This window comes from Temnothorax curvispinosus, unplaced genomic scaffold (genome assembly GCF_003070985.1).
Source record: "Temnothorax curvispinosus isolate PA1 unplaced genomic scaffold, ASM307098v1 QBEX01004246.1, whole genome shotgun sequence".
Lineage (NCBI taxonomy): Eukaryota > Metazoa > Arthropoda > Insecta > Hymenoptera > Formicidae > Temnothorax > Temnothorax curvispinosus.
In genome coordinates this window covers 148,214-174,908 of record NW_020214026.1, presented here as the reverse complement: position 1 = coordinate 174,908, position 26,695 = coordinate 148,214, and the positions used below count along the sequence as shown (strand labels likewise).

Genomic DNA, 26,695 nt, shown 5'->3' with positions numbered 1-26,695 from the left:
TCGCTTGTTTATTAATTCTCATAAAATTAATATTTTATGAGTTATATAATAACAAATTATATAATAACAAGTTATATAATAGAAAAATTGATATCTTAAAGTATGCGCAATATAAAGGCTATTCAAGTAACAACATATATACACAAAAAGCACATGTTTAGAAGCGGAATAACCATGCAAATAGTGCAAGCTATATTTTACAAAAGAAAGATTGTATTATCCCTTTATGCGAATGACAAGAATATACTCTATTAATTAATTTCGATTTGTTACATATAAAAAATTAAAATGTTTTATTATATGAGATTAGAACAAGATAATAATAATAATTCGATAATAGCAATAGCAGGGAGAGCAACAACAACGATATATTCATGTATGCATGGGCTATAATCGACGACACAAGAAAATCGCACACATTGGACTCAGTATTGAACAAGAAAAAGAAAACGTAGTCGTTTTACAAAATGAGAGACAGAGAGAGCGAGAAACCAGTGGTAGACAATCCAGATAACTAAATACAACAAGTATATATATACATATGCATGTATATATACATATGGCAGCGGACTTGGTTCAAATTCGACTAGAACAAGACCGAGCACTGGCCGTGACGGTGATCGCACCTGGATCCTGCGTATCCTTCTTTCAGCTTCGCCTTTAGCCGCCTCTCTCTCCACCTCCCCGTTCAGGCTGCACCGTTGCACGGATCCCTCCCTCATCTCATTACCTAAATGCAGTTTGGATTGTGGACGAAGATGGGCAAAGGTCGACGACTTGGTGCAAGTGCTAGGATGATTAGGACTTTGGAAGCTATTCGAAGAAGAGACAATAGGATATTCCCTCGGGGTTACTTCGGCGTCTGTAAGAGACTCCATGCGCGACTCGGTCTGCGGATTATGGGAGGGAGGAAATGACGAGAGGAACTCAGGAGATGATGACTGGACATCACTCGGCAACGAGTAATCCAAAGATAAACCCGAATCAAACGTTGGATCCTCGATCGTGCCGAGTGGTAGACTGTGATCCAGTGTCCGCTCGCTCTCGCTCGATAGATAAGTGCTATAGTCGCTCCAGCTACACATCCCACCGGGTAGATCGGCTATCATACGCTCGGTCTGGGGTGCGCCCAAAAGGGAATGCGAGTTTCCACAAGAATCTCGTGACCTACCACTGCCGCCACCGCCACCCGAATTGTCATCGTCGCGATCTCGGGGACGATGATGATCGTCGAACTCATGTTTGTTATCGTATGAGAGACTCTTTTTCGTATGCAAGGCTAAGCTCTCAAAATGATCACGTTCGGCTTCGTGATAGAGTCGTTTATCAGGCCAAAAACCATCGTCGATAGACAAGAACGAGCTACACAAGTCGGTTATAGGTTGTTCCTGCAGGAAGGACGTCGATGGAATATACTTTCGTCGGTCAGGATTCAAAACTAAAATTTCGTCCGCTATATAGAATTGTACTTTGGATTTCGGACGCTCGCGCTCGATCGAAAGATCAGAAGTCTCTTGTTCGATGCTTGCGATACGCTTTAATTTGTCCTCGTCTTCAAAGGATTGTCGTACAGTTGAAGATAATTTATCTGACTGTGGAGAATGTTTTATAACTGCATTTATCGAGTCACACGGTGATTCTATTTGCTTGGAAACATGATTCATTGGAACGGACGTATCCATTTCGATTTCATCGGCAGAATTGTTTGTTTTATCTGATATCAATATCGATTCAATTTTCATGATATCGTTATTAACTGTAATATCGTACAGTTTCGAAATATCATCAGGTTTAGGGTGCGGTTCTCCTGTTTGAGGTAACTCAGTTTTTTCTGTCAAAGTAACGTTATCAGCGGGTGCTTCTTCGGAGATATTTTCTTTTTGATCAATAATCTGTTCATTTATTTCTATCTTCTCTGAATTTATTGTTAATTTTGCAGCATCAGTCGTTTCTACTTGTTTTTCATTTATTTCATATTTATTTTTCATTCCTTCTTCTTTTTCGTTAATAGATATTTCCAGTTTTTTTGCAAATTTGTTTGAAACAATATTGTTCTCTTCTTTTTCTGTAAAATCAACGCTAGGTTCTATTTCGAGGACTGTTTCTTTGCTAGTTACATGAACCATTTCAGTTGCAATCGATGCAGTTTTATCTGTAATACTAATAGCATCTTCTTTCGGGGATTTTATCGCATCCTTTTCTTTCTGAGATTCTTTTTTATCTTCAGTATCCTGTTTCTTCGAAGATTTCTGTTTTTGTTTATTCTCTTCAGATGGCAGCGATTCTTTAATTTTAATTGATTCTTCATCTACTTCTTTTCCTGTTTGAGACACAAGTGATTTTGATTCTTTAATGTCTTCTTGCTTAATTGTTTCTATCGTAACAGGGAAATCGTTCTTGTCAGTTATGTTTTTTGGAGATTGTAAAGTCAGTTTATCGTCTAATACGTGATCTTTGACATTTTCTTTCTTAGTCTGCTTAATATCGCATACTGATATGTCTTTAGACAAATTTATAACCTCGGTGTTTTCTGCAGTAGGTAGAGTTTCGATTTCTTTAGAGTCAGCTGTAATCGTTGTAAAATTTTCAGATTTGGTTTTATCATCTTGCCGTTTTTCTTTCTTCGATTTGGATTTGCTTTTGACTTTTTGCTTGTCTTTTATCGAAGTTATTTGTGGAAGTAAGGTTTCATTTTCAATCATAGCTTCGGATTTCTCCAGAGGCTTTTCAGTTTCTTCTATTTGTGCAGACTGTATTATCGGCTCATCATTCTTTTTTAATACAAATGCATTATTTATTTTATCTTTCGATGATGCAGTATTTATGGTTTCTTCTGTTATTTCAACCGTTTCTTTAGTTTTAATATTTTCGACGATATTTGTATTGTCAGATAAATCGGTAGACTTGCTTTGGGCAACTTTCGCTTTTTTCTTTTGTTTTCGTTTTTCCGCTTTTGTGAGTTTAGGAATTTCCTCTTCTTCCGTTACATTTTTTTCTTCTTCTAAATAAGACTCTTTACATGCCTCTGCGTTTTTTGATTCGTCAACTATCAGCTTCTGCTTAGTGCCTTCTTGTTCTGTAGTTTCAATACTTATAGCCTGCTTAATATTTTCTTGTTCGTTAATTATCTCTGCTGTAGTTTCTTCGTTTTCTGAATACGTAGGTATATTACATATATTTGCAGTAATTGCTTCTTCGAGTTTTATTTTTACTCCGTCGTCTAATTTTGACTCTATTGGTGATTCTATTTTCTCCTCCAAATCTCCAACCATAACTGTCTTTTTGTCAATATCAGAGGTATTTTCAATTAGTTGCTCAATGACAAATTTTCCCTTTTTATTTTTCTTTTTCTTAGATTTCGTAGCATTGTCTTGATCTATAATCGAAAGTGCTTTCACATCCTTACATTTATTCTCTTGCGAATGTTCTGCATCTTTAATTAACTGTGTTTCTTTTATTGATCGATCTTCGATATTTTCTAATTGGATCTTACTATGTTCTACTTCGTTCTCATTGATATATTTTTTATCCTCTTTCGGCTTTTCGATATCTTTTAATTCTTTTTGTTCATTAACTTTAGCCTGCTGTTTCACGTAATCTTTACCAGACTTATTCTTCTTCGATTTATTCTTTTTACCTTTAAATGTTACGTCTAGTTCGGGTTTGATTCCTTGAATAATTTTACTCTCAGTATTATGAATTTCATTTTCTGCGAACTGCATCTCGCTTTCATTGCTTCGTTCATTCGAGTCATTTTTCTGCTTGTCTTTATCTGTGCTCTTAGATGCATGTGATTGTTTAGATGGTTTGGCATTTTCTTCTTTAATAATCTTTGCCAATTCGTCATTCTCGTCAACTGCTTTCTTTTCATCCTCGTGTACAGGCTCCTCAGTCTTAGCTTTAACACTTTCGCTGTTTTCAGATTTTATATTTAGTGTTTTAGGTTCTTTGTTGCTAATCGAATTTGAGGTTTCTACAATTGCGTGTCTGTTAGTCTCTCGCCTAGCACTTCGAGAACGCGATCTGGAACGTCTGGAGCGTAATTCCTTCCGATTAACAAATTCCATAAATCCTTGTTCATCCACCTGAACTAAATTTTCTATAGGCTCTTGTTTAGGGGCCTCCTCCACATAAATCTGGACCTGCGTCGGAGATTGTTCCATAATCTGTTCTGATTTAGCAAGATTTTGTTCGAGATTAGGAATATCATTAATTTCTGACGATTCTACAGATTTTTTACCAACTATTGCGGCCCATGTATTTTCTGTATGTTTTGCGTGGGCTTCGTCATCTGTCATAGTGATAGAATTGACAGAGATGGTCAATGTTTCTTTTTCCACTTCTTCTACCCAAGGAATAGATTCTTCTTGAGAAGTGAGGTTTCCAGTAACCGTTTGGTGATCAGAATATTGCTGTACTATAATTTCATCTACTGGTTTGTTACCCTGTTCTAATGAACTTTGTAATTTCTCTGTATTCTCTGTACTAAAATCTTCGCGCACTTCGTCCGATGTTTTTACATTAATCGCTAAATGACCAATTTTTAATGGAATAGGTTTGACTGAATACGTTTCTTCTTGAGAAGTCTGAGGAGAAATTCTTCGGGAAGAGGCTGTGACTTGCGCGTAAGATTTGTTGTTTTCTTTAAGCTGTTTCGACGATACGGTGGACTTTTCCGCGATTGGTTTGACAATTTCATCCACCATTGTTGTCTTCAATTCTTCGACGATATTTTTATCTATCTGATTTTCTAATGAAGGTGAGTGCATTGTAAATATTTCTTTTTTTGATGGAATTTCGCATAAATCGTGCACAATCGACGCTTGTGGTTGTTTTACAATATTCATAATACTATCGTTTGTATCTTGATGGATAATAGCGGATTTTTGAACATTCAAAGACTCGTCTTTCGAAATAACAGAAATAACAGTTGGCTCTGTTGTATCTCTTGTACCAACGATGGCTGCCCACGATTTCGCATTCGGATTTAATCGATTATCGTATTTAGGCACGTCATCCTTTGACTCCTGTTGTTTTTGCACAATCGGTGATGTTTCAAATATATCTGATTCGACTTCTGTCGTCTTAGAGAGAACAATATTGTCATCATTCTTTATGTCACTCTCACGTTTTGCCGTTGCTAATTTCTCTTTAGGGGTAATCTCAGATTTTTTGTTTTGTTTCTTGAATTTCTTATCAGATTTCAGCTTACGTTCTTCACGTTTCGGCTTCTCTTCGTCAATCATATCTTGTGACTTTTGTTTTGATACAGATTCGTCTGAAAGAAGTTTTGATTTTGCATTATCTGTATGTAATTCAGCTTGTTCGTCCGCTATCAAAGATTTTTCTGCTTCTTTTATTTTAGAATCAGTTTTGTTTTTCAATATTTTATGTTCTTCTAAATTACTTTGTAACAATGATAAATCACCTTCAACGGTATCTGTTTTAATTTCTATATCGCTTTGCTGCTTTACAGTTTTAATCTTTGCTTGATCTTTAGTTTTTGTGCCTTTAGCATGTTTTGATTCTTTCTTTTTCTTCGGTTGATTTTTTGTTCTGTCGCTTTGCTTTTCATCCGTGTATAAAGTTTCATTTTGAATATCTTTTATGCTAGTATGATACTCATCTTTTACAGCAATTTCCGTTAAAGGTTTATTATTTAGAACTTCAGTCTTTGGTTCTTCTGTTTCAATTTCCTCTTCATGTTTCTCGATTACTTTTATCTCCTCAATTTTTTCTCCTGGTTTTACAATCATCGTTTCTTCTTTAATTTTTTCTTCTTGTTTTGCAATAATTGGTTCTTTCCGCTCAATCTTGTCTTCTTGTTTTTCAATTGATTTTTTCTTTTCGATTTCTTTTTCCTGTTGTTTATTTTTTGTTCCTTTCTTTTCAATTCTTTTTTCCCTTTTTCCAATTTGGTCGTCTTTTATTGTTTCTGTTTCCAGCTCGTCAAAATCATCGTCAATTATTATTTCTTCTTCAAGAAGAGCCATCCAAGCATCATCAGATTCTAAGTGTACAGATGATATCTTTGTTGGTGTTTTAATTTCCAACATTTCTTGCTCGGCGTCAACATTATTTTTTATAACAGTTTCGTCTGCTTGTATATTTGTATCTGTTATTGCTCCAGCATCTGCCAATTGATTATCATTGATTTTTTCCGTGGATGATTTAACAGAGACATTTAATTCTGTAATTGCCTGTGATATTGAATCGCTAGTAGTATTAATTGAATCTATTATTACATCAAATGGCACATTATTAGCAGATGTGCTAATTAATGTTATAGCCGGTTTCTGAATTTCTTCAACCGATTCTGTGAATAGTTGATCTTGATTTTTGACATCTATCAGTTCTTTATTTGCCTTTTCATTAATTAAATTTTCTTCTGCATCAAAATTGTCCTCAATCATTATTGGCTCATCCAAAATACTCATCCAGGAATCATCGGAAACCAAGTGTACAGATTGCTGTAAATCTCTCGGTTCCTTGTCTTTATCATCATTTGTTTCGAATGTTTTAAATTTCTCTACATTAATCGCAGTTGTATCTTTTGTAAGATCAGACACTGTATTTACTGCTTTCTTCTCTTCAATAATTTGTTTCTCTCTCCCTATTGCAGTTTTTATAGATGTTTCAGAATCGTCTGAAGAAATAGATAGAGATTTTTCAGGGGTGGATCTCGTTTTAATCCATTGCGACTCAAATTCGTAAAAACTGGTGATCGGATACTTTGGCGCCTCTATGATAAGAGCATGTCTTCTGTCATTGACTTCATGCATTTCTTGACTCGCTGGTTTAATCGCCGGTTTCATCACCGATTCTTGTACAATTCTCTCTACGCTCTCTGGTCTTGGAGCTGTAACAGTAGGCGGTTGTGGTTCTATTTCCATTTTGATGACTTTGAAATAGCGATAAAAATTACTTTCTGCATGATTGTAAGCATGGCGATCCATGGCATAAGGTTTAATAAGCTCTAATAAATATTCAGGCACTATTTGCTTTTTTGTTTTCATACTTTCGGATATTTCTTCGCTCTTTATTTTGCTGATCGTGCATTTGCTTTCATATTTTAATTCTATTTTTTCATCTGCTGCTTCTTTAGCATCCTTGGCTAATGTTTCGACATTGACTTCATTTCCATCTATGCGCGTATCCTGCTCCTCAGTTAGAATATTTGAATCAGCTTGACTAGTTTTATCACTTAATACAATATTATCATTTTTCACAGAATTATTAATATTTTGACTTTCTCTAATATTGTCATTTTGTGAAATAATAGTGTTTTCTTTTTTCATATTATTGTTCTCGTGTTTCTCTTCAGGAACTTTTACCTTTAATTGATCTCCCAATCCTTCCATGTTATCATCTAATTGAGCAGTAAGTTCTCCTTTCCTCTCCTCCGGTGCAGTGGTCAACGGCGGGGACTTATTTGACATATCGCGATTCTCTGAAGTGCCCGGACAAATCTTTCTCCTATCTCGCACGCTACCAAATAGGCTATCGTCGACTACCATGATGTTCTCGGTGGAATTCGGGGAAGTTAAACCTACTTTTTGAGAAATCGCTGCCTGATCCGATTGCACCGAATAACTACTAATGAGAGAATCGTTTGGTACCCTAGCGTAAGTAGTGGTAAGACTAGCCTCTACGGTTTCAGGGCGCAAAGTGATCAATTCGGTAACTTTGGAACCTACGATTTTGGGAAGGGGTATGTTTTCTATGATCTCTACCGACTTAACGGACTTGACATCGGGTGGCTTGACCTTTACCGATCCTGGAACGCTGGTGGTGGTCGTTACGGTAGTAATCATTTTCTCTATAATCAAAGCCTTCCCTGTCGAAGGCGGTTGTTCCGACTCTAAATTATTATTATGAATTTCATCTAAGTGTTTTTCATGTACTTGAGCTCCATCGACCGAATCGCTCGAAGCTTTAGAATCAAGTTCAGTTTCAGCTTCATTCTTTTTCGATGATTCTTGAGTCTTTTCGATATCAATATTATCAATTTTCGCGAGAAGAGGTAGATTTTTGTTAAATTTTTCTTCATTAGGACTAGTTATAAGCTTCGGAGTTTTTTCTCTTTTTGTTGAATCATCCTTGAAAACGATTTCTTCTTGGAACTTATCGTAAAAGGAAGAAGACTGTTTTGTTTGCTCAATTGTGTGCTTAGGAGATAGGCCTTTTTTCTTTGTGCGTTTCGATGTCTTTTCCTTAGGTAGCACATCTTTTGATTTTTTAATATCCTGTTCTTTTATTAAAGAATCTTTATTGATATCAGTCTTAATATCTTCGTTTTTAATAATTGATTCTTGAGGATAATCGAGTTTCCCGTTTTTAATAGTCTCATATTTTTCTTTCATGTCCATAGCGGTGTTATTTATTTCTGAAGAAATCTCAGACTCTTTAGAAAGTGTTTCTATAGTAGAGATGATTTCAACATTTTCAAATGTCGTGGAAATAGTTAAATCTGTTTCCGGTATTGGTGTAGATTTTTCGGATGAATTTGAGGCTGCTCCTGACGTAGCATCATCTTTAGTAAGTTTCATAGTTTCGTTGCGAGATACTCCTTCGTTTAACGATGTAACTAGCTCTACAATTGCAGATGCTGTGGTCTCAATCACATCTTTTAATTTAGAGTTTTCTGTAGATTTTATGTCATGTATCAATTCAGTAGATTGAGCGACAGCCTTGTTTTTTGATTTGCCTTTTTTCTTACTTTTAGGAACAGTTTCTGGCGCGCATTTATTAACTTGGCTGAATGCTATATCTTCTCCCTCGTCTATTTTAACGCCGTGGTTATTTTCGTCCGTTTTTGATTGAACAAAACAGCTGTTATTGGACAGTGATATATGTTCAGCCAAATTCGATTTTTCCGTGGATTGTTCTTGAACGACAGTTTCTATCGTAGATGCAATTAGAGATTCGATATCAGGCTCATCTTTCTTTCCATCAAATTTATTTTTGACAAACTGTGCTGTTTCAATATTATCTTCTTTTCTTTTACTTTTATCTTGAACATTAGACTTTGCTTTTTCGGATTTTTTCTGTTTCGTTGTTTTTATCTGATATTTCTCTACTTCTAGTTTTTCAGTTTTCTCAATCATCTTTGTATTACTACTAACAGCTTCTTTTTCATTCATTTTATCCATGGTCTCTAAATTTTCTCTCGTGAAGCTTTTTGATTTTAATTCAGGTTCTAATATGATTTCTTTTGGAATTTCCTCAACTACTACTGTTGGTTCTGCAGTTTTAGCTTCGGGCATTTGTTCTGATTTTGGAACGTCATATTTTTCTTTATCATTTAAATTTATTTTTATCTCATCCAAAACTTTGCTTGTCATAATTATCGATGATGTATCGGTTGCGACTTCAGATTTTATTTTACTTTTAGAGGCTTTATCTCTCTTTCGAGAATTGGTTTTATTTTTCGTGTTTTCGCTTATATCACTAGTGATTTTTGTAACATCGACCGTCTTTGAATCAAACTCTTTTATTTCAATCAGTGGTTTGGTTGATTCCAGAGATTTATCTTCGACTATTTTTTTAATATTAATTTCGAGCTTTTCTCGATTTATGTTATTGTCTTCAGCTTCCAGCTTCAGCTCTTTTGACTTTGCCTTGTTCTTTTCTTTTTTTGAAACATCTTTATGCTTTCTTGTATCTTCAATCTTTGTATTTGTTTTTTCATTTGTTTTTTCGGATTCGATCTTTTGAGTGGCTGATAATTTGACAACCTCTGGTACATTGTCGTCGACAGTATCTATTTTATCCCTTTTCTTATTACTTAAAACATCCGATTGATCCTGGATTTTATTCTCTGAAGTTTCTCTGCTTCGTTCCTTAGCCTTTATATTTTTGTCAGTTTTATTCTTACATTTTATTGTAGCGTCGGGTTTGTCAGAATTAATAATGTTGTTGTCAATTTCAAACTGATTTTTCAACGTTTCCTTGGAAATATCTTTTCGGACTTCTTGTTCATTTTTGGAATCTAAAACTTTCGCATCTTTCGTACTTTCTTTATCTTCCGCGTTATCTTTTAAAATACTTTGATCGCACGCTTTAATTTGACTTGGCAGTGTGGCATGTTCCATAGACATGGTTTCTTTTACCCTTGTTACTTCTTTAGATTTTCCTGATTTCTTGAATTTTTCACTGGATTTGCTTTGTTTCGTGTCAGCTTCATCTTTATATTTTTCCACCTCATTAATGGAATCTCGAGGTTTGTTTTGTTCTTTGTTTTGCTCTTTAGGCTTGTCTTTTTGAGATCTTGTTTTCTGTTTATCCATGTCCTCGATTTCTTTAAGTGCTTTGTCAATTTCATCTCCTACTGATTTATCTATTTTCTTTTTCTTTTGTCTACGTTTCTTTTCTTGTGATGAATTTGTGTCTACTAAATCGATTGCTGGCTCTTCTTGCTGCATCGGTTTTTCCTCTTTTTGTGCTGTATTATCGATGATTTTATCAGGAACGGGTTCGTCTTGCGTTTCCAACTGTTTCGGCGGACTTAATTTTTCTTTCTTTTGTTTCTCCTTCGGTTTATCGATAGGCTTTCGAGATTTTCTCTCATCCGTTTGTTTGGCTTTATCATTCGATTGCTGTTGTCTCTTTTTGACCTCTCGTTTCTTCATCGTGTCCCAATCGTTTTCTTTAGATTGTCTAGATTGTTCAGATGTAACCGCGAATGATTGCGGATCTTGCTCGAATTTTAATTCCTGCAACGGCGATAATTCATGAGATGATAACTCAGGTAACTCTTTTGGTGAATTAGAACGCTCTTTACTGGGATAATTTGCGGCTGGTGATTCAGTCACAATTCGTGTCGAGGTAACACGCGGACCGAGTCCATGCGAAAGTATTTGCGCGTACGAAAAGGCCTGTCCTTTGGTCTCCATATTATTCAACGATGACATATTTTTTTCTTCTGTTTCGTTCGTTGTGGAATTTTCTACATTTGAGACATTTATAGATTTTTGCTGTTCAGGCTTATCGATACGTTCAGTCGCAATTGCGTTTTTAGAAACCTCAGGTTGTTTAACTACTGGCACCTCAATAGGCTTTTCTGTCAACATCGTAGTTGCGTGTCTCATATCACTGACAGGCTGCTGCATCGGAGTCTGCTGATAAATGTCCGATGCCGAAAGATATGTAGTTTGCGCGACGTAATGTTCTGGCGCGTAAGCTAAAGAATCATTGTTATAAGGATTTAAATTTATTGTATCGAGTTGTTGCACTTGCTGATGATGACCGGACGGCGCGTAAACATACGAACTCACTGGATATGTTCCGAGATGAGACCCGATGAAACCTACCAGTTCCGGCATCGTCTCCGGTATTATATAGTTGTAGATCTCCGTCGTTTGCGGCTGTCTCGGCACATTCTCGTAAGGTTTCACATGTTGCAGTACATTGTAATCCTGCAGGGCCTCGTCGGCCCAATTAGTCGGCTCAGACTCAGCGTAGCTTTGATCTTCTGCTTTCTCCGTGGAAATTTCAGTGGGTTGACAGTAAGTCTCTGCGACTCGCACGTTTTCCACCTGTATCTCTTGCGTCGGTACAACTTGCTGAACCTCTGTGACTTGTTGAGATTTGTCGATGTTTGCGACAGTATCTACGGTGACTTGTTCCGCGCGATGAACTTCGGCCCGACCGCGTCGAGATTCTCCGGATAGAGAAACCATCTTTTGCCTGGGTGATTGTGCAGGAGCGGTGTTAACCTGCGTCGTCTGCATACATCCGCGAAGAATGTCGGCATAAGAGGTAGAGCCGGGAACCCACATAGGACTGGGCGAACGTCTTTTTCGTTCTTCACACGGTGCTAAAGTGTCCCTCACGGGCTCCTTTTGCGTTTCTTGCTTGGAATTCGCGCCAGGACGAGAATTATCACACCTGTCGATTTCTTCCTCCTGATCCACCATCGTTTTGGGGTCTCTCACCCTAGATGAGTTTGTCTTGCGCGTAAGCGATCGTCCTCGACGTGGCACAGATGATTCGACAATAACTTCAGGTATATCTTGCTGACATTCTTCCACCTCGATTGTGCCTTGATTGTCCGTCGTCTGCATGCGTGTCTCGGCTCGCAGTTGCGATTTTGATTTGTTCAAGTTCGCGTTGTTTTCCTGAGTTTGCATTTTTGAGACTTGTGCCTCGTCTAACGAAGGAGGATATTCCACGGTCAACTTTTGAGCTCGCATAACCGCAGGTCGTAACACTTGCGCGGTCATGGTAGGAGGAGTGGCTTCTCGTTGGTGTCTATACGGGCTACAGTTTCTCGAGCTCGGACTATTGGTACGTCCTGCTGCGATATCGGCGTACGAGACTTGGCCTATGAACCGGTACTCGCTGGTGGGTACGTAGTATGGATCCACCGCATGTATCTGATCCACCAGTGTCTTGCTGCGTTCCTTCCAATCCTCCATCCGTTGTTGCAGGCTCTGCTTTATCCACCACGGAAGGTCAGCCAAGGCACAACAATGGAATACATACACTATGTCAATTTTGAGGAATCTCTTTACATTCATCGTGGGATGAGGGGACGGTATCATTTTTAAAGCCAAGGTTTCGCTTGAGCAGGTCGCATTAGAATACATCGAAAAACCTCTCTCTGTGTATGTAAATAAAATGAGTGGGTTTCGTGAATGAATGTACTTGAATACCGATTGACAGTTAAACGGACCTTTTATTTTCCTTACTCAGTCACATCGTACGGCTATTTAAGCACAGATATTTAGGACAAAAGACGCGCGGTCATACATGGTAACGTAATCGCGTCCATAATCTTAGAGATATCTATTAGAAAATCAGTGCTCGATAAAAACTTACTTAGAAAAGTTACGTGGTATTAAAAACAAAGTCGTTTTATCGATTTTATCGAAGAACGTCGACGACGAAGACGAGAACGGATTTCACTTAATATTTTTTCTATCTCGCCTTTATCGTTAATGTTGCATTCGATCAAGTTTTGTAATTTGACACGCGACAGCTATCGTTGTCGTTATTCATCGATAGTAGCGAGTAAGGATTAAACTGAAGATAGACGAGCGTAACTTCTATTCATGAAGCTAAGCTAAGATAACGACAACGAGAGCCGGACTCGTTCAACGGGGGTAGATCTCTATTGTCATGGGTCCAAGGGCTCCAAGTCTGGTGTGCCTCGTTGCACGAGTAATTTAGACCTCTCGGTGCGCGCCTGGATTTTACTTTGCAAGGATTTGATTTTCTCTCGGTGGATCTGACCACGCGCGAAATCGTGAAGGCAAATCAAGAGCGTTAACACGTCGAACGAGCGAGAGGGACGGAATAAGGATGGTTAGGTCATGATATAGTTTCGGTGAAGGAGACGTTGAGTAGGAAGAGGAACGCAGAACACGAAAAAGTCACAACCAGAGATGATGAATGACGAACGAAATGGTGACGATCCCGGTGACACGACGTGGACGACGTAGACGACGATGATCGCAAGAGGGTCGAAATACGATAACGAAGATAGCGATAGGAAGATGTGATAGTGGCAGAGATAAAGTAGCACAGGCGATTGTTGGAAATGACAAGGGTGTGAAGGAGTAAGGGGTACAGCAAAGAAAAATTTATAAATGAAACAACTGGTAAAAAAATGAAATGCAATGAAATAATAATAAACAGAAACTAGTACGTATTATAAAAAAAAAGAATATCAGCATTCTATCTGCGTGTCCCGCATGGTCTCGGCACGCGTCTTGACATCGGAGGTCACTTGATTTTCCTATGGCTTATATTTTTCCGAGTTACAAAAGTCCAACGTAAAGATCCAAAGATCACGTAAGGTATGCGTACGTGTAAACGGTGCATGACACGCTTTACGTGAATGTGCGGCAGTACTTCGCGTTTTGCTACGTGGTCTTTCATTCTAAAACGTAAGTGGCGTATGTGCGTGATTACTTATTACGTAAACATACACGCGCGCGCGCACACACATGGACAGAAATATGTACGTAAAGAGAAAGATACGTATATACATATACACGTGTGAGCGTATATATACGAAGATGTAGCGATGTACACGCGTGATAAGTGAAACAGTTAAACGATAAAAATCCAGAGAAAAGAAACACAGAAAACAAGCAAAATCAAGTAATCCCCTTTAGAAACGATAGTACAAAAGTTTCGCAAAGTTAAGTGATCTTAAGAACTAGGATACGTACGAGGAATAGACTAGACGTGTGTACGTTGGGCAAATGTGAGAAAAGGAAAACGGAACAACATAGTTAGAACATGATACCAACCAGTACCCCGTAAGCGATGTACCACCATGATGAACACGAGATCGAAAATTTTAAAGCTTCGATTTCCAATTCACGAATGTGTGTCATTTATCACCGTACTTACAAATGAGAGAAAGAAAGAAAGATAAACATTCATTTTCAAAATTAAATCAATTACCAATCCGCGTTCTTGTGTCTACTATAAAAAGTGCAAGATAGGCGATTTTAGTAAATATTAGCAGATAATTATAGCAGATGATTATCTGACAATAAAATACCGGATAGTTTAGAAAATTCTATGCAAAATTTAAATTCATCCGTTGAATCGATAATTTAATTTGAATCTGAAAATCAACTGCTGTTAATGACGAGGCAGAGATTAATTAACGAATTAAGTTCTCGGTGAGAAATAATGTTGGTATACTTATTGAAGCTTTGATGCGCGCATAAAACGCTTTGAAAGTATAAAAATTAAGTACGCGCTTAAAAAAAAAGGTAGGATGCAGGATAAAAGATGGATGTACAATATAAACAGCGGAAACATCTTGAATTAATCGTTTTAATAATTGCAATTATTTTTAAAACAAAATATATGATAATAATTTGAAAAAAGGTCTTATTTAAGATGTTTTCACTGCTAGTTGTGCTTGTGTAGTTATTGGCCATTTCTTAATTTTATGTAGTAAAATAATTAATTGTATCCGTTAATATTCCAAATTTGTAGAATTTGTTCATATAAGAATAGTTTTTGTCTTTCGATATAGCAAGAGTAGACGATAAATGGCAAATAACTCAAAAGTTAATTGTAGTTATAATGTGGTTAATAGTGGCTCGATCGACGGTTAGTTATAGGTCACGTGCGTTCTAATCACGCGAGTATTACTCAAATGAGAAGAGACATTTGCTTAATCGCGCCCGGAAACGCGCAGAAAACTACCCCCGACAATCGCGCGCGTGATATGGCAATTCAAAGAGCGGTAAAACAACGCGTTATCTTGGTGGTGGTTTTGAGTTGGTATCGAGCAAATGCAAAAATCAATTGCTGCTTCAGCGCGCTTGTGCAGGTGATAAGAAAGTCAGGGAAAGAAGGTTTGTGCCTACCTGTTGCTCTTGAAGAGCCTTTTCTCGGTCATTCGGCATGTACGTCGGGCTGAGTACCATCCTCAGCTGTTGCTCCGCCTGCACAATGTGTTGTCTCAACTGTTGAATTTCCTGAAACGGAAACAAGACAATCTCGCTCGATATGGAGAAAAAAATTGTACTATCGTAGTCTGAAGGCCACTTCTTCCATTCCGCTAACCTGTTGATACTGATCAATCTGCGCTAAACAAGCTTCCAGAGAAGTTGCCTGTTCTTTGACGGTGCCGTGAAGAGAGTTGAGTTCGGCGATCAGATCGTCGGCGGTGTCTTTCACCCGATTGTCACCGACGATACCGGACCTAAAATGGACCTCGAGCTTCTCCACCGAGATTGTGATCTTCGTTTTTTGAATCGCGATGTCGCTGAGCATTTTCTCGCGAATAGCATGTTGATCGCGCAACGGTTTCTTCTTATTCTGTGGCGACTCCAATGTCTGCCTGGCTTTCTCCATCCAGCTCCGCACGTCCTTCATCTTCTTCTCGCATTGCTCCCACTCTTCGCTGGCCTCTTGCAGCAGTGCGTTCTGCAATATGGGGATTTTTGGTAATCGGCTGATAATAGCTTAAATTTCGGCCGAAGAAACTATTCACTAACCCTTTCCAACAGCTGACCCTCGACCTGAACCTTGCCCTCCTCTGCCTCGGCCAACTTCTCCGGTAAATCACCTACGCTAGTTACCTGACCGATATTCTCCAACTCTCTGCCCATATCACTGAGATTCTTATTCACCTGCTTGCAGCTTTTGACTGCCGTCTATAAAATGAAGGAAGTTTCAGCCGAACGTTGTCGTACATATCTTAGAACGCGAAAAATAACGTTCCTTCACATACCGAATATTCGTGCAGTCTCTGCCTGGCTTGCACAAGAGTGCTGAGCTTCAGTGGCTCGACTAAGAATTGTCTTTTTTCCTCCGTCCACGCCTTGACGGCCTCGTAAAGCGTGAGGAACCTCTGCCAGGCATCTAGGGTGTCGCCCACGATTTGTTTCTTCTCCTCCAGCCAGCTCCTGACCTGCGCCAGCTGTTCCGTAAGATTGCCGATCGTGCCATTGATCAGCTCCTTCTCGGCGTCGTCCTTCGTGTTCTTGACGATGGTTTGCCCATTCTTCGTCAGTCGTTCGAGCTTGTCGCTAATCGTGCCCAATTCGTTCTGTATTTGTCTGAGATGCTCCCTGAGGATGGCCGGCTCGACCGATCTGTCCTGTACTTTGAGCTCGGCTTGGCGGATCCATGCCTGCACTTCGTCCACGTCGGCCAGATAGTCCGACCTGACGGTCCTGGCACGTTTCTGCTCTCTCTGTTTCTCCTCCATTGTTTGTGCCGTTGCCTCGGCACAAAGCTCGAGTGCGGTCAGATGCTGGGTAATGTCACTTGGTACTAGCTGCTGGCTAGCTTGGTACCGCGCCTTAATGTTTCCTGAGAACTTCTTGGCGGTGTCGACGAGATCCTCAACCTGTGAGCGTAGCTCGCCTAGTTTGATCTCGGTCGCGTCTTGATCAACGCCGTAAACGTATAAGTTTGAGGCGCTTTCGCGCGCCTCGTTCAGTCGCTTTCGTAGGCGCTCGATCTCACGTTCGATGTTGTCGAGCGCCTCCAGAGCCTCGTTCGCCTTCTCGGACTTCCCACGAAGTGAATCGACGAGTCTAAAAGGACGATTCAAACGGTGACTCTCTGCGAAAGAGCCTCTCTCGCGGTGGTCAGAGAGCAGCTTTTAAAAATATACTTTTATCATATAAGCACGTTGAATTTATGTAAATTTGAACATTTAAGGGAAGATTGGCGATTGGCGAGAAAAGCAAGATCGATCGTTTAATATTTGAAATTAAAATACCTGTCTTTGTAATGTTATATTCTTCTTGAACAAAGAATTGAATAATATCAATTGCACGAAGAAATATAAATAGTATAATGGCTAAACTGTTTACATATAATGATAAATTATAAAAAGTTATTCTTATCATTGACCTTAACATCGTGTACACGCATGTACTACATAACTTATTGAAATATCATTCGGATAAGTATAACAGGTATATCTTCGAGACGAATGTGTTATAATATATTAAGTTCCACGTGGAAAAAATTTTATGGAATGATCAGTGGCCTTAAACGATCGTTCGTGGTGAGGTAGACGAATTTAGAATCGGAAATGCGTGTCGCTGTGCTTCGGCTGGCCCGATCCCAGGCGAAGTCGCGCAGTCGGGGCAGCCTTGGCTAAAAGTAGACGAAGGAAGTATGTACCGACGGGAGCTTGGCAGACTGTTCACACTCGCGGTATACTACGAGGAAGATACTGTTCGAAGAAGAAGCTACACGATTTTACGAAACGATTATTTCATCGACACGAAACATAATCGGCGTGTCTCAAAACGAAATGCTATTATTTTTTGGCTACTGATATTTGTATCGGAGCGAATAAAGAAGATAGATAAAAATGTCCAACTTTTTAATAAAACATTAATAATAGATATTAATATAATATAATAATATTTTCCATTTTATATCCAGTAAAGAATGTTTCTTCTTTTTTTTAAATAAATGCAGAAAAGTCTTCTCTAAGACCAGCGCAAATTACGTGATTTTTTTGCTGCTGATTGCACAATCAATATAAGTCGCAAAGAATGATTTAAATGTTGATGTCATCTGCCAAGAACTTGCATGCTGTCATCGTCCTTTCGGAAGGAAAGCGTACAATTTTGACTCGTCAGCGCTAAAGCGATCTATTTTTTCAACGATGACATGTACGTTTGTTTCTCGGACTCGGAAATTTATTATTATCTATCCGTTTCTTTTCTTGGTCTACTTGTTACAGATCAAAACCTCATTATAATAATTTACTGCAATTAATTGTACCGCTCTATACAATATACTATTTTTTAATTTAACATTAACTAAAAATTGACGATTATACATTCGCCGATTCTGTCACGTCGCTCTCTAAATACGTGACCGTGAGTATTTTCGATGTCAATGTTTTGTGCACAACGATTCTTATTCTACGATGACATCATCGCGCCGGGCTGAATGCGAGATCGCCGGCCGGCAAATGCAACGCGATGAAATACGGACAAGAAACTAAAAAATAAAAGGAAAAAGAGATTTGCGATGTAATAGATTATATAGTTATGTATGTAAATCATGGAAACTTCTTCGATTACACTCTCAATAGGTTTTTTTTTACGTAACGTTGAATGTAATGTACTTTTCATAGAATTTGTACAATATTTTTATTTTGTACATTTATTCACAGGTTCGCGCGCAGTAATGAAAATTGCATATTTGAAATAACAGAAATTAGAATGATAAATTTGCGTGCCGCGACAGCCGAATCGCAAATGCATCGCCAAATGAATTTCCTTTCAGGAACTATTAACATTCGCACGCAGCGATCTATTTTCAGCGCTATGAGTTTGGGTGGGAAATGATTATTTGTTCTCACGCGATTTCGTATAACTCGCGATAGCTTCATCGATCGCGCAACTCGCGCTGATTGCGATCATGTGCTACGCGCGATTCTATTTCGTTAATCGTTGTACCTATAACGGATATCACAAAAATTTCTCGTTACTGGCGACGCCGCGACGTTTGAATGAAATCACTCTCAATCTATCTGTACGAATATCGCAATTGAGCGATAACCCGGAGCGATAAATGTACCTATATGTATCCGGTTGCAGTAATCGCGCGATATTTGCGTTTTCGTGAATCAGTCGATAGCGAACCGAGCACGAACTTCTCACTTTCTTCTCTTTTTCTCGCTTAATCTTTCTTTAATCCTCGTCCTTACTCTCGTGTTTATCCGGACAACAGTATGGCGCGGCACTATCAAGCCAAACAGCAGCGTTCGCGGTTCGAAACGTTATTGAAGAGATATAGTCGCCTAAGCTAGCGTTAGACGCCAGTCGAGACGCATTCGCGACCAGGCGCTGCGACGCATGCGGCCTGGTCTTAGAATCGGCTTGGCTAGCCAAGAACGTCCTAAGAATAATCGGACGGTGAAGATGTAAGGCCAATGGGTTACGGAGAACTAGAAGACTGTACGGGATGAATTTAAATAATGACGTGAAAAATGCGCGATGGCCGTAACAAAACGCGCAACTTCAGAAATTTTGTAACTTCGATCAGAACTTCTTATTGTCAGATTTCTTTTACAGATTTCTTCGCGCGACTTTGCGTCTTTTGAATAATTTGCTGCGCAGTCTTTCTTAATGAAAATATGGACATCTTCGGAAGTTTGAATCAGTATCTTAGCCGGATTGAATCCGCAGATTTATACGCGTCCATTCGTATTGCATACGGTTTAATCGGCACCGTGACTATCACAATGAAATAACACGAGTCATAACAACAATCGCAAAATAGTATAGCAATTAAAATTGCGACTGAGATTACGTGCACGTATACTATCGTTTAAAAGTGTTCAGATAAATGTGTCGTTGAGTAGTATAAACTGTAAATGAATAGAATTTTAATTTTATCCGAAATATCATTTAGCAGAAAGTTCACTATTGAAATGATCGATTGTAAAAAAGAATATATTAATGTTGTTCATCATAAGTTCAATTATAGAAATTTCATAGCGAAATTCATATGATAAACGTTATTAAAAGTTGCATTTGAGACTTTAATTCAAGAATGTAATCAAAAATATTTTATTTTCCTATTATATTTTAGATAATCAACGCTAATAAAAAATTAATAAATTTTGTTTTAACTTATACGCTCTCTAACGCGAAAAAGTTGCCGCGCGTTGAGTCGCGTGCCGACTATTACAGCGCATCCTATTATATCATGTGATGTCACATCTTATGTCATATATGGTACACGGTATGTTACGCTGCACACACACACACACACGCGCGATTTAAAAGCAACGTTTGATTTTGTTTCAGACATCAAATCTATATTTAACGAGGATTTAATCGGCATCGGAGGCATCCCACGAACGGTCAGCGAACTACATACCGATGACGCTAATAACGTACTGTACAGAGCATAAAAATCTTATATATGCATTGCGATTCTTAAATAAATCTCCTCTATACACAGAATATTTTTATATTTTGTTAATTAATTATAGAAAAACGACAATTTTAAACATCAATTAAAGATCAATTTTAGAGCAGTATTTTACAGAACATGCTTTAGAAATTGAATTTTGCGAAATAAATTTTCTTATGGATTTTCTCAATAACAATATACGTAACGCACAAAAGTATGCAAGCTTAAGTGTTCTCATCTGCAATTATAAACTATTCTCGATTGGAAATTATCTCTGATTTCGCATGCGATATATGTACATGTCGGCGTGCTAATGTAGTTCGCTCCGCTTTGCGCGCATGCGAAACTACGACGTTTGCGCCGTTCGACAAACGAGATTTCGCAAGTTTAAGTAATCCGCGAATAATTCTCTAACAAAATAATTCTCTAACACAATCGCTTCTATTTTTCGTTGATATTTAACAGGAGTGAAAAAGAAGAGAGAAAAAAAATTGCGTGCACCTCGGGAGAGCGTTTCTCCCAAAACTCATGTCTATCCAAGTGTCAGTGTCCGATAGTTTCTCATTCGGGTGTTGCGTTCCGCGAGCAAATGATAATTACGCCACTCCCGCACTGACGATACAACACACGCGGAATCGGATGTAAATACGCCAGAACGAGGCGTCATGCTAGATGACAATTCGCCACTTGGCAAAACGTCAAGACGTCGCGTCGCACGCCGGCGTTATCCGCGAGGTCCGCGAGCCACTTAAACGCGTGATCAGGCGTCGATGATGCGTCGTCGGCAGAGAGATGTAATGTGAAGCACGATTGTTATAGTATTGCGCACGATATGCGTCGTCAATGCCGGTACGATGATGACTAAATGAACTAACGCGCGATGACACTCTAGGCGACAAAAAGTATAGTAGGGGCCATGAACACGTTTTCCTTTCGAAACGCATGTATCGACCTTCCTCCGAACCATCTTATATTATCGAGTGTTTATACGGTGTTATACGGCCCGTGTTACGTCATATGACAGATTTGGTGGTTACGTAGCGCGGCGCGATGGATCGATGAACATCGGCGATCGTGGCTAAATGTCAATTGTATTTGCTGTGTGCCTGTGATTTCAACTCTCGAATTGAAAAATCGTGCGTTCACCACTTATTCAATTTAATTACGATCTTGTGTCGATCTTTTTCTTAACAAAAAACGTCGTGGGAGAGCTCTTAAGCTACGAGCGATAAAAAATAAAGGTTTTTTTTTTTAGAAATTAAATGTCATTGACAGATACGCATAGATAAAATTTGATTCCTCGTTGAATTTAAAATATACTTTATCTACAACTAGAAAGTTTGTAATTCATTAAAGAAGATCAATTACATAGATGTTTAAAGATTGGAATTTATCTTTTTTTGATATTTTCGCTAGAGTAAAATCGATTCTATATTAGCCAAAGAATTCATAAATGAAAAAGGATTCGTTAAATCTAGGATATGTTATAGATAATTGTGATAATTGTTATAGATAATTGTATATATAATATGTGAGAATGTCTGCAAGATGGATTGCAAAAACTCATCCCTATTTATATTTCTGTACCCTATTTAAAACTCTGTTTTGTGGCGCCAGTCGCATTACGTTCAAAATTAGATCAGCATTTACATTGCGTCATACCCGTGTCATTATAATGTATTTGATTTGTAATTTTTGTGCAATATTATATAATCGTAAATTGGAATAGCGTAACAAATAACGATGCACTGACAATTTATCGGAGAACGTTTTATCGTAATTACTATAACAGCGTTGATATGTTCCAATAATAGACATAATTATAAACAATATAGAAACTGAAATTCACCGTAATAATTTTCACAAAATTGTTTCTCACTGTCATTCCTTTACACTTTAATAGGTCGTTTTTAAATAACCTTTGTTATTGATTAATAATATATTATAACAGATCGTTTTGAAACAATTGCACTATCGCTTTACGAGTACTTTAGTTTCCTCGTACATTGAGCAACTGTTTTACTATTGACTTTGCGACTGAAAGGTCTATTGCTCGGGTAGTGTTTTGGCAATGATCTGGATGACGTTGCAACATCGTAGACTAAAATTCTTGAAAACCTTTATCAACATTACAGCACATTCGCGTCATGTCGGTATTTCTACTTATCAAGAAAAATATAATCTTTCAGATTTCCTCACAATCTTCCCCTAAATGTGCGACGTCGAAATTAAAGAAACAGAGACATATACTCTTGCATTAATTATATTATTTTTAATCGATATGCTAATGCGATAATAAAACGATATGATCACCTGAAAGGGATCACCTGAAAAAGGAAATACTAGAAATACTGATTATACATCAGTACAATTATAATGATGGAACGTAGAATTGCTGAAATAAAAAATATATATCGTAGGAAAAAGGAACATATAAGCAGAAGCGTCAAATTGCACATTTATTCATGCACATGCAAATCTGCTCGCAAAAGGACCTTAGTAGCACCTTTATTGCCAGCCCAAAGACCGCGAACTGTTTATAATTTCATATGAAGTAACATATTATAGTAAGACGAATGTAATAAACAATTTTTTAAACTAGAAATTAAACTTTTATGATTATATACTATTAATTTCATTCTCAGTAATAAGTAACAAAAATGCATCTATTTTATTTCTGATATTACAATGTATCCTTGATAAAAAATTCGAAAGTAGAACTTTATAAATTTAAAATGCAATATGTGAAAAGTGAATATTTACTATATTTTTGTATCATTAGTCTATCGGAAATTTGTAAAAATGTCCATCATCCGATTTGTGGTAGCTAAGATAATGTAGGATTGAATTTGGTTGGCTGACGATTACGTGAAATGGTGCTGGTCCATGCATCTGAGCAGATATAAAAACAAAATGATGCACTTTGACTCACGATTCGACGGATTTTTGTAGCTTCTCGAGGCGTTCCTCGAGACTTCGTGCCGGTCCTTCTGTAAACGCTGCGAGATATGCGAGCACAGGTCCTGCCAAATTTTTCACTTCTTCCGTTACAGGTTTAAGTTTTTCAGCTTCTGTTACGAGTTCCTGTACCACAACAAGGTCAGAAAGCGTGTTAACTATCTTCGATCAATTTGCATCATGTCGAAAAAATTTTAAGTATTTTAATTCTTTAACACATATTAAATTTCAAATAAAAATATCTACTTGTTAAAATGTCCAGGAATATTTTATAAAAATGAAAAAAGAAAAACGCTGATATAAACATTCTTCACGAGCGTTCATCGTGGCTTGATAATTCGTGGGCGACTAAAGTAGTGTTAGCTTTGGAGGGCCGCCGGCCGAGCACCTGTGGTGCCTGGCTGTGCAAGTCTGACACGTTCGGCATTTATAAAGAGGGTGCACCAGGAAGAGAGAAAGATAGAGCTAATTGTATATCCTTGGTGCACGGTAAATCGATAAGAAAGTGTATCCACATAAAATGCGACAGTGCCTAGCCATTTAAAAGATCAAAAAGTATGCTTCGCGTGACACGTACATATTTTCTATTATTATACGAAGTTTTATATCTATCTATGCACATGTTAATAACTACAGGACATGCTTAACCCATTTACAATATTTTTAGCTATTTTTATACACGTGATTTAAATTCGTGGAATAATATATATGCTGAATTATATTCTGATACTAATCTTGATAGCAATTGTACATATATTTATTATTGTTTATGATTAACTTTTCCCCGGTAAAAAATTATGTTTTTATTCGTATTTGAAAAATTGTTACTTACTTCTAATGCTTTAACGGTATCGTGTAAATGTTGTTTTGACCGCACCACCGTGTCGATGAGCTTGCTTTTTTCCTCAGTCGCAGTCGTTCGCGTTTCAATAAGAGTCCATTGTGTTTCCAAGTCTTCCCAATGTTTCGATAATGCCTCGAGAGTATCTCTACGTCCTTCGAGTCCCGAAACTAATTCGCGCCATTCTGAATTAATCTCAGAGAGCTGCGACTCTATTGTTTTCTTGTTATTAGTGTCTGCAAGTCGGAGGACCTCTTGTCCACGTTCGTTTAGAAGATCCAACTCGAATTGTTGATTCTATGAAAACCATAATTTTAAAAAACGTTAAAAATGCAATTAATCAATATTGAATATGATATGTTACACGTAAATTTGTTATAATTTTTAAAATATTATTTCTTATTTTATACATAAAAGTGTAATTACAAACATCATGAATATGAATTCGTGTAATTTCAATAATTTATTTAATTTATTTACTTTATGTAGTTTAAAAGATGTATTTATTCACAAAAAGAAATTATATCTGTATTGCTTTTTAACATACCTGGATATCATTGAGAGCATGTGCGATTTTCTGAATATTGAATTGCAATCCAGCTAATGCAGTAACCGGTTTATCCGTAAATTTGGTTCTGCTGATGACAGCACGAACACGTTCCAGACTCTGCGTATAATCTCTCCACATTTCTGCACCCTGTTCCAGACGTGAACGTTGCGACTTAGCCGTATTGAGGGTATTCTTTAACAACTGAGTATGTTGCTGTTGTTGGACACTTAACTCCTCCTGCTCGTAACTATCTAAAGACGGCCAGATCTTATCTGCCACCTGTTGAATCTGTTGTGAAACGAGTTCGCGTATCGAAGATTCGGTGCTGAAATATATCTATAAAAACACGACAGAAATTAGCAATAAAATTTATTTATCCATGAAATTGTGAATTTCACAAATAATCGAAAAACTTAGGTTTCAACTTCTTAATTTAAATAATTCAAAAATAATTTAGTTAAAATAAAATAAGAAGAACTTCTCACCTTATGTTCCTCCAAATCGCTAAGAATATTTTCAAAATCGAGACCCTCTTTGTTGCTTTCGAGTCGAATCTCAGCTTCACGAGCCCAACTGTGAAGCTTGTCTGTGAGAGCTGCGTAATCCAATCTCATCTGCATGTTACTCTCGAAATAATTTCCACGCTCTTCCATCTCTCGCGGTAAGGACGTCAACAAGGAAACTGCCTCGCTTAACATCTCCTTTAAGGATCCAGGCATTCCTTCTTCATGCCGCAGTGATTCTTTCAGATTTCTGATTCTATCTAGATATTCGTTCACATCGGCGCAAAGAGCTTGATGTTTTTTCAACTCCGCCTCGACACTCGTCGGATCTCTCTCTAATAGCGGTCTGGATTTGACTTCCTTCTCCTTGCTCTCAAGCCAATCGAGAATGTCCGCCAATTCATTAGCGAGTCTTCTATGCTCGGCTGCTGCCAGTTCGTGTTGTTCTCTTTGCGTCTCTACTGCTCTTCGGAGGGCCTGTAATTGTTGCTTCAACGACTGCAGCTGTTCCGTCACGTTGTTCCTATCCACGACCGAACCTTCTCCCGCTATTTGCTGTCCTTTGTCCGTCGCACTAGCAAGAGTAGCTTCGCATTCCTGAATTTTTAATATAACGTCGTCGTATCTGTTAAATTTTCAACAAATTGAATTAATTAGACAACTATTGTTATAATTAATCCTACAATTAAATTTTTACCATATATTATTTATTTTGTATATCATATATCAGTAATTACAATACATTACCTTTTAATTTTGTCTTCCGTTGTTTGTCCGGATTTCTCGATATCCCGCACAATTTCAGTGTACTTGGCAATAAAAGTAGTAATCTCTGCAATTAAGGCGATAAATTGTTGTCGTAGTAGTAGCAATTGACGAAGTTTCGCTATTTGCGCTTCGAGAGCTCTTATTAGATCGTCTTGTTGGGCCAGCACGCCATGTAGATCTCCCACATTAGCGGATTGAAGATCGGATAATTTAGCTTTGTTTGCTTTGAGGTCGTCCAAAATTCTTTCATAAGCGGTCAACATTCCCTCCACGTCTTCCACGCGAGCACCGATCGGCTTGTTCAGATCATGAAGCTCTTTCTGAATATCTGTCATGAATTGAATTGCCTCCGCCACTCGCGCGGCAGCTTGTTCGGCTTCGTCTATGCTCTTCTGGAGCGCGAGTGCTCTCTCATTTATCACACCAGCCACTCGTCCGTGAGCTTCCTTCATATTTTTCAACTGTTCGCTCAATTCCTGCTTATCGGCGTCGCTTACAGTCGGCAAAATTGATTTTCCTTGCTGGTTTATCTTTTCTATGTCATCACCGTACTCTTGTGCCTCTTTCTTCAGTCGATCGTACTGTGAAAAGAGGAAAAAATATTTATATTCAAATATACATTGCAAAAAATATACAAAATCCCAGTGGATATCTTTTTAAACATAATTTCTGTAGCCAATTTAGGGATAATTAATT

At 37.9% G+C, this 26,695-nt stretch overlaps 1 protein-coding gene across 16 annotated transcripts in view; it reads right to left on the bottom strand.

Annotated features, from left to right (window-relative positions):
* The window catches only part of LOC112453316 (nesprin-1), a 98,027-nt gene that overhangs the window by 27,880 nt on the left and 43,452 nt on the right, over positions 1 to 26,695 (bottom strand). For 9 of the 16 annotated variants that reach the window (XM_025013998.1, XM_025013999.1, XM_025013991.1 and 6 more), the window contains 10 exons: positions 25,979 to 26,580; positions 25,214 to 25,856; positions 24,726 to 25,064; positions 24,170 to 24,475; positions 23,312 to 23,463; positions 16,211 to 17,021; positions 15,975 to 16,133; positions 15,541 to 15,903; positions 15,342 to 15,452; positions 627 to 12,434 (listed from right to left, as the gene is read on the bottom strand). In XM_025013998.1, the coding sequence (XP_024869766.1) occupies positions 627 to 12,434; positions 15,342 to 15,452; positions 15,541 to 15,903; positions 15,975 to 16,133; positions 16,211 to 17,021; positions 23,312 to 23,463; positions 24,170 to 24,475; positions 24,726 to 25,064; positions 25,214 to 25,856; positions 25,979 to 26,580 (15,294 nt within the window). Of the gene's footprint in view, positions 1 to 626; positions 12,435 to 12,659; positions 13,232 to 15,341; positions 15,453 to 15,540; positions 15,904 to 15,974; positions 16,134 to 16,210; positions 17,022 to 23,311; positions 23,464 to 24,169; positions 24,476 to 24,725; positions 25,065 to 25,213; positions 25,857 to 25,978; positions 26,581 to 26,695 lie in introns of those variants that run through there. The other 7 variants (XM_025014004.1, XM_025014002.1, XM_025014003.1 and 4 more) reach the window with 2 other exon arrangements.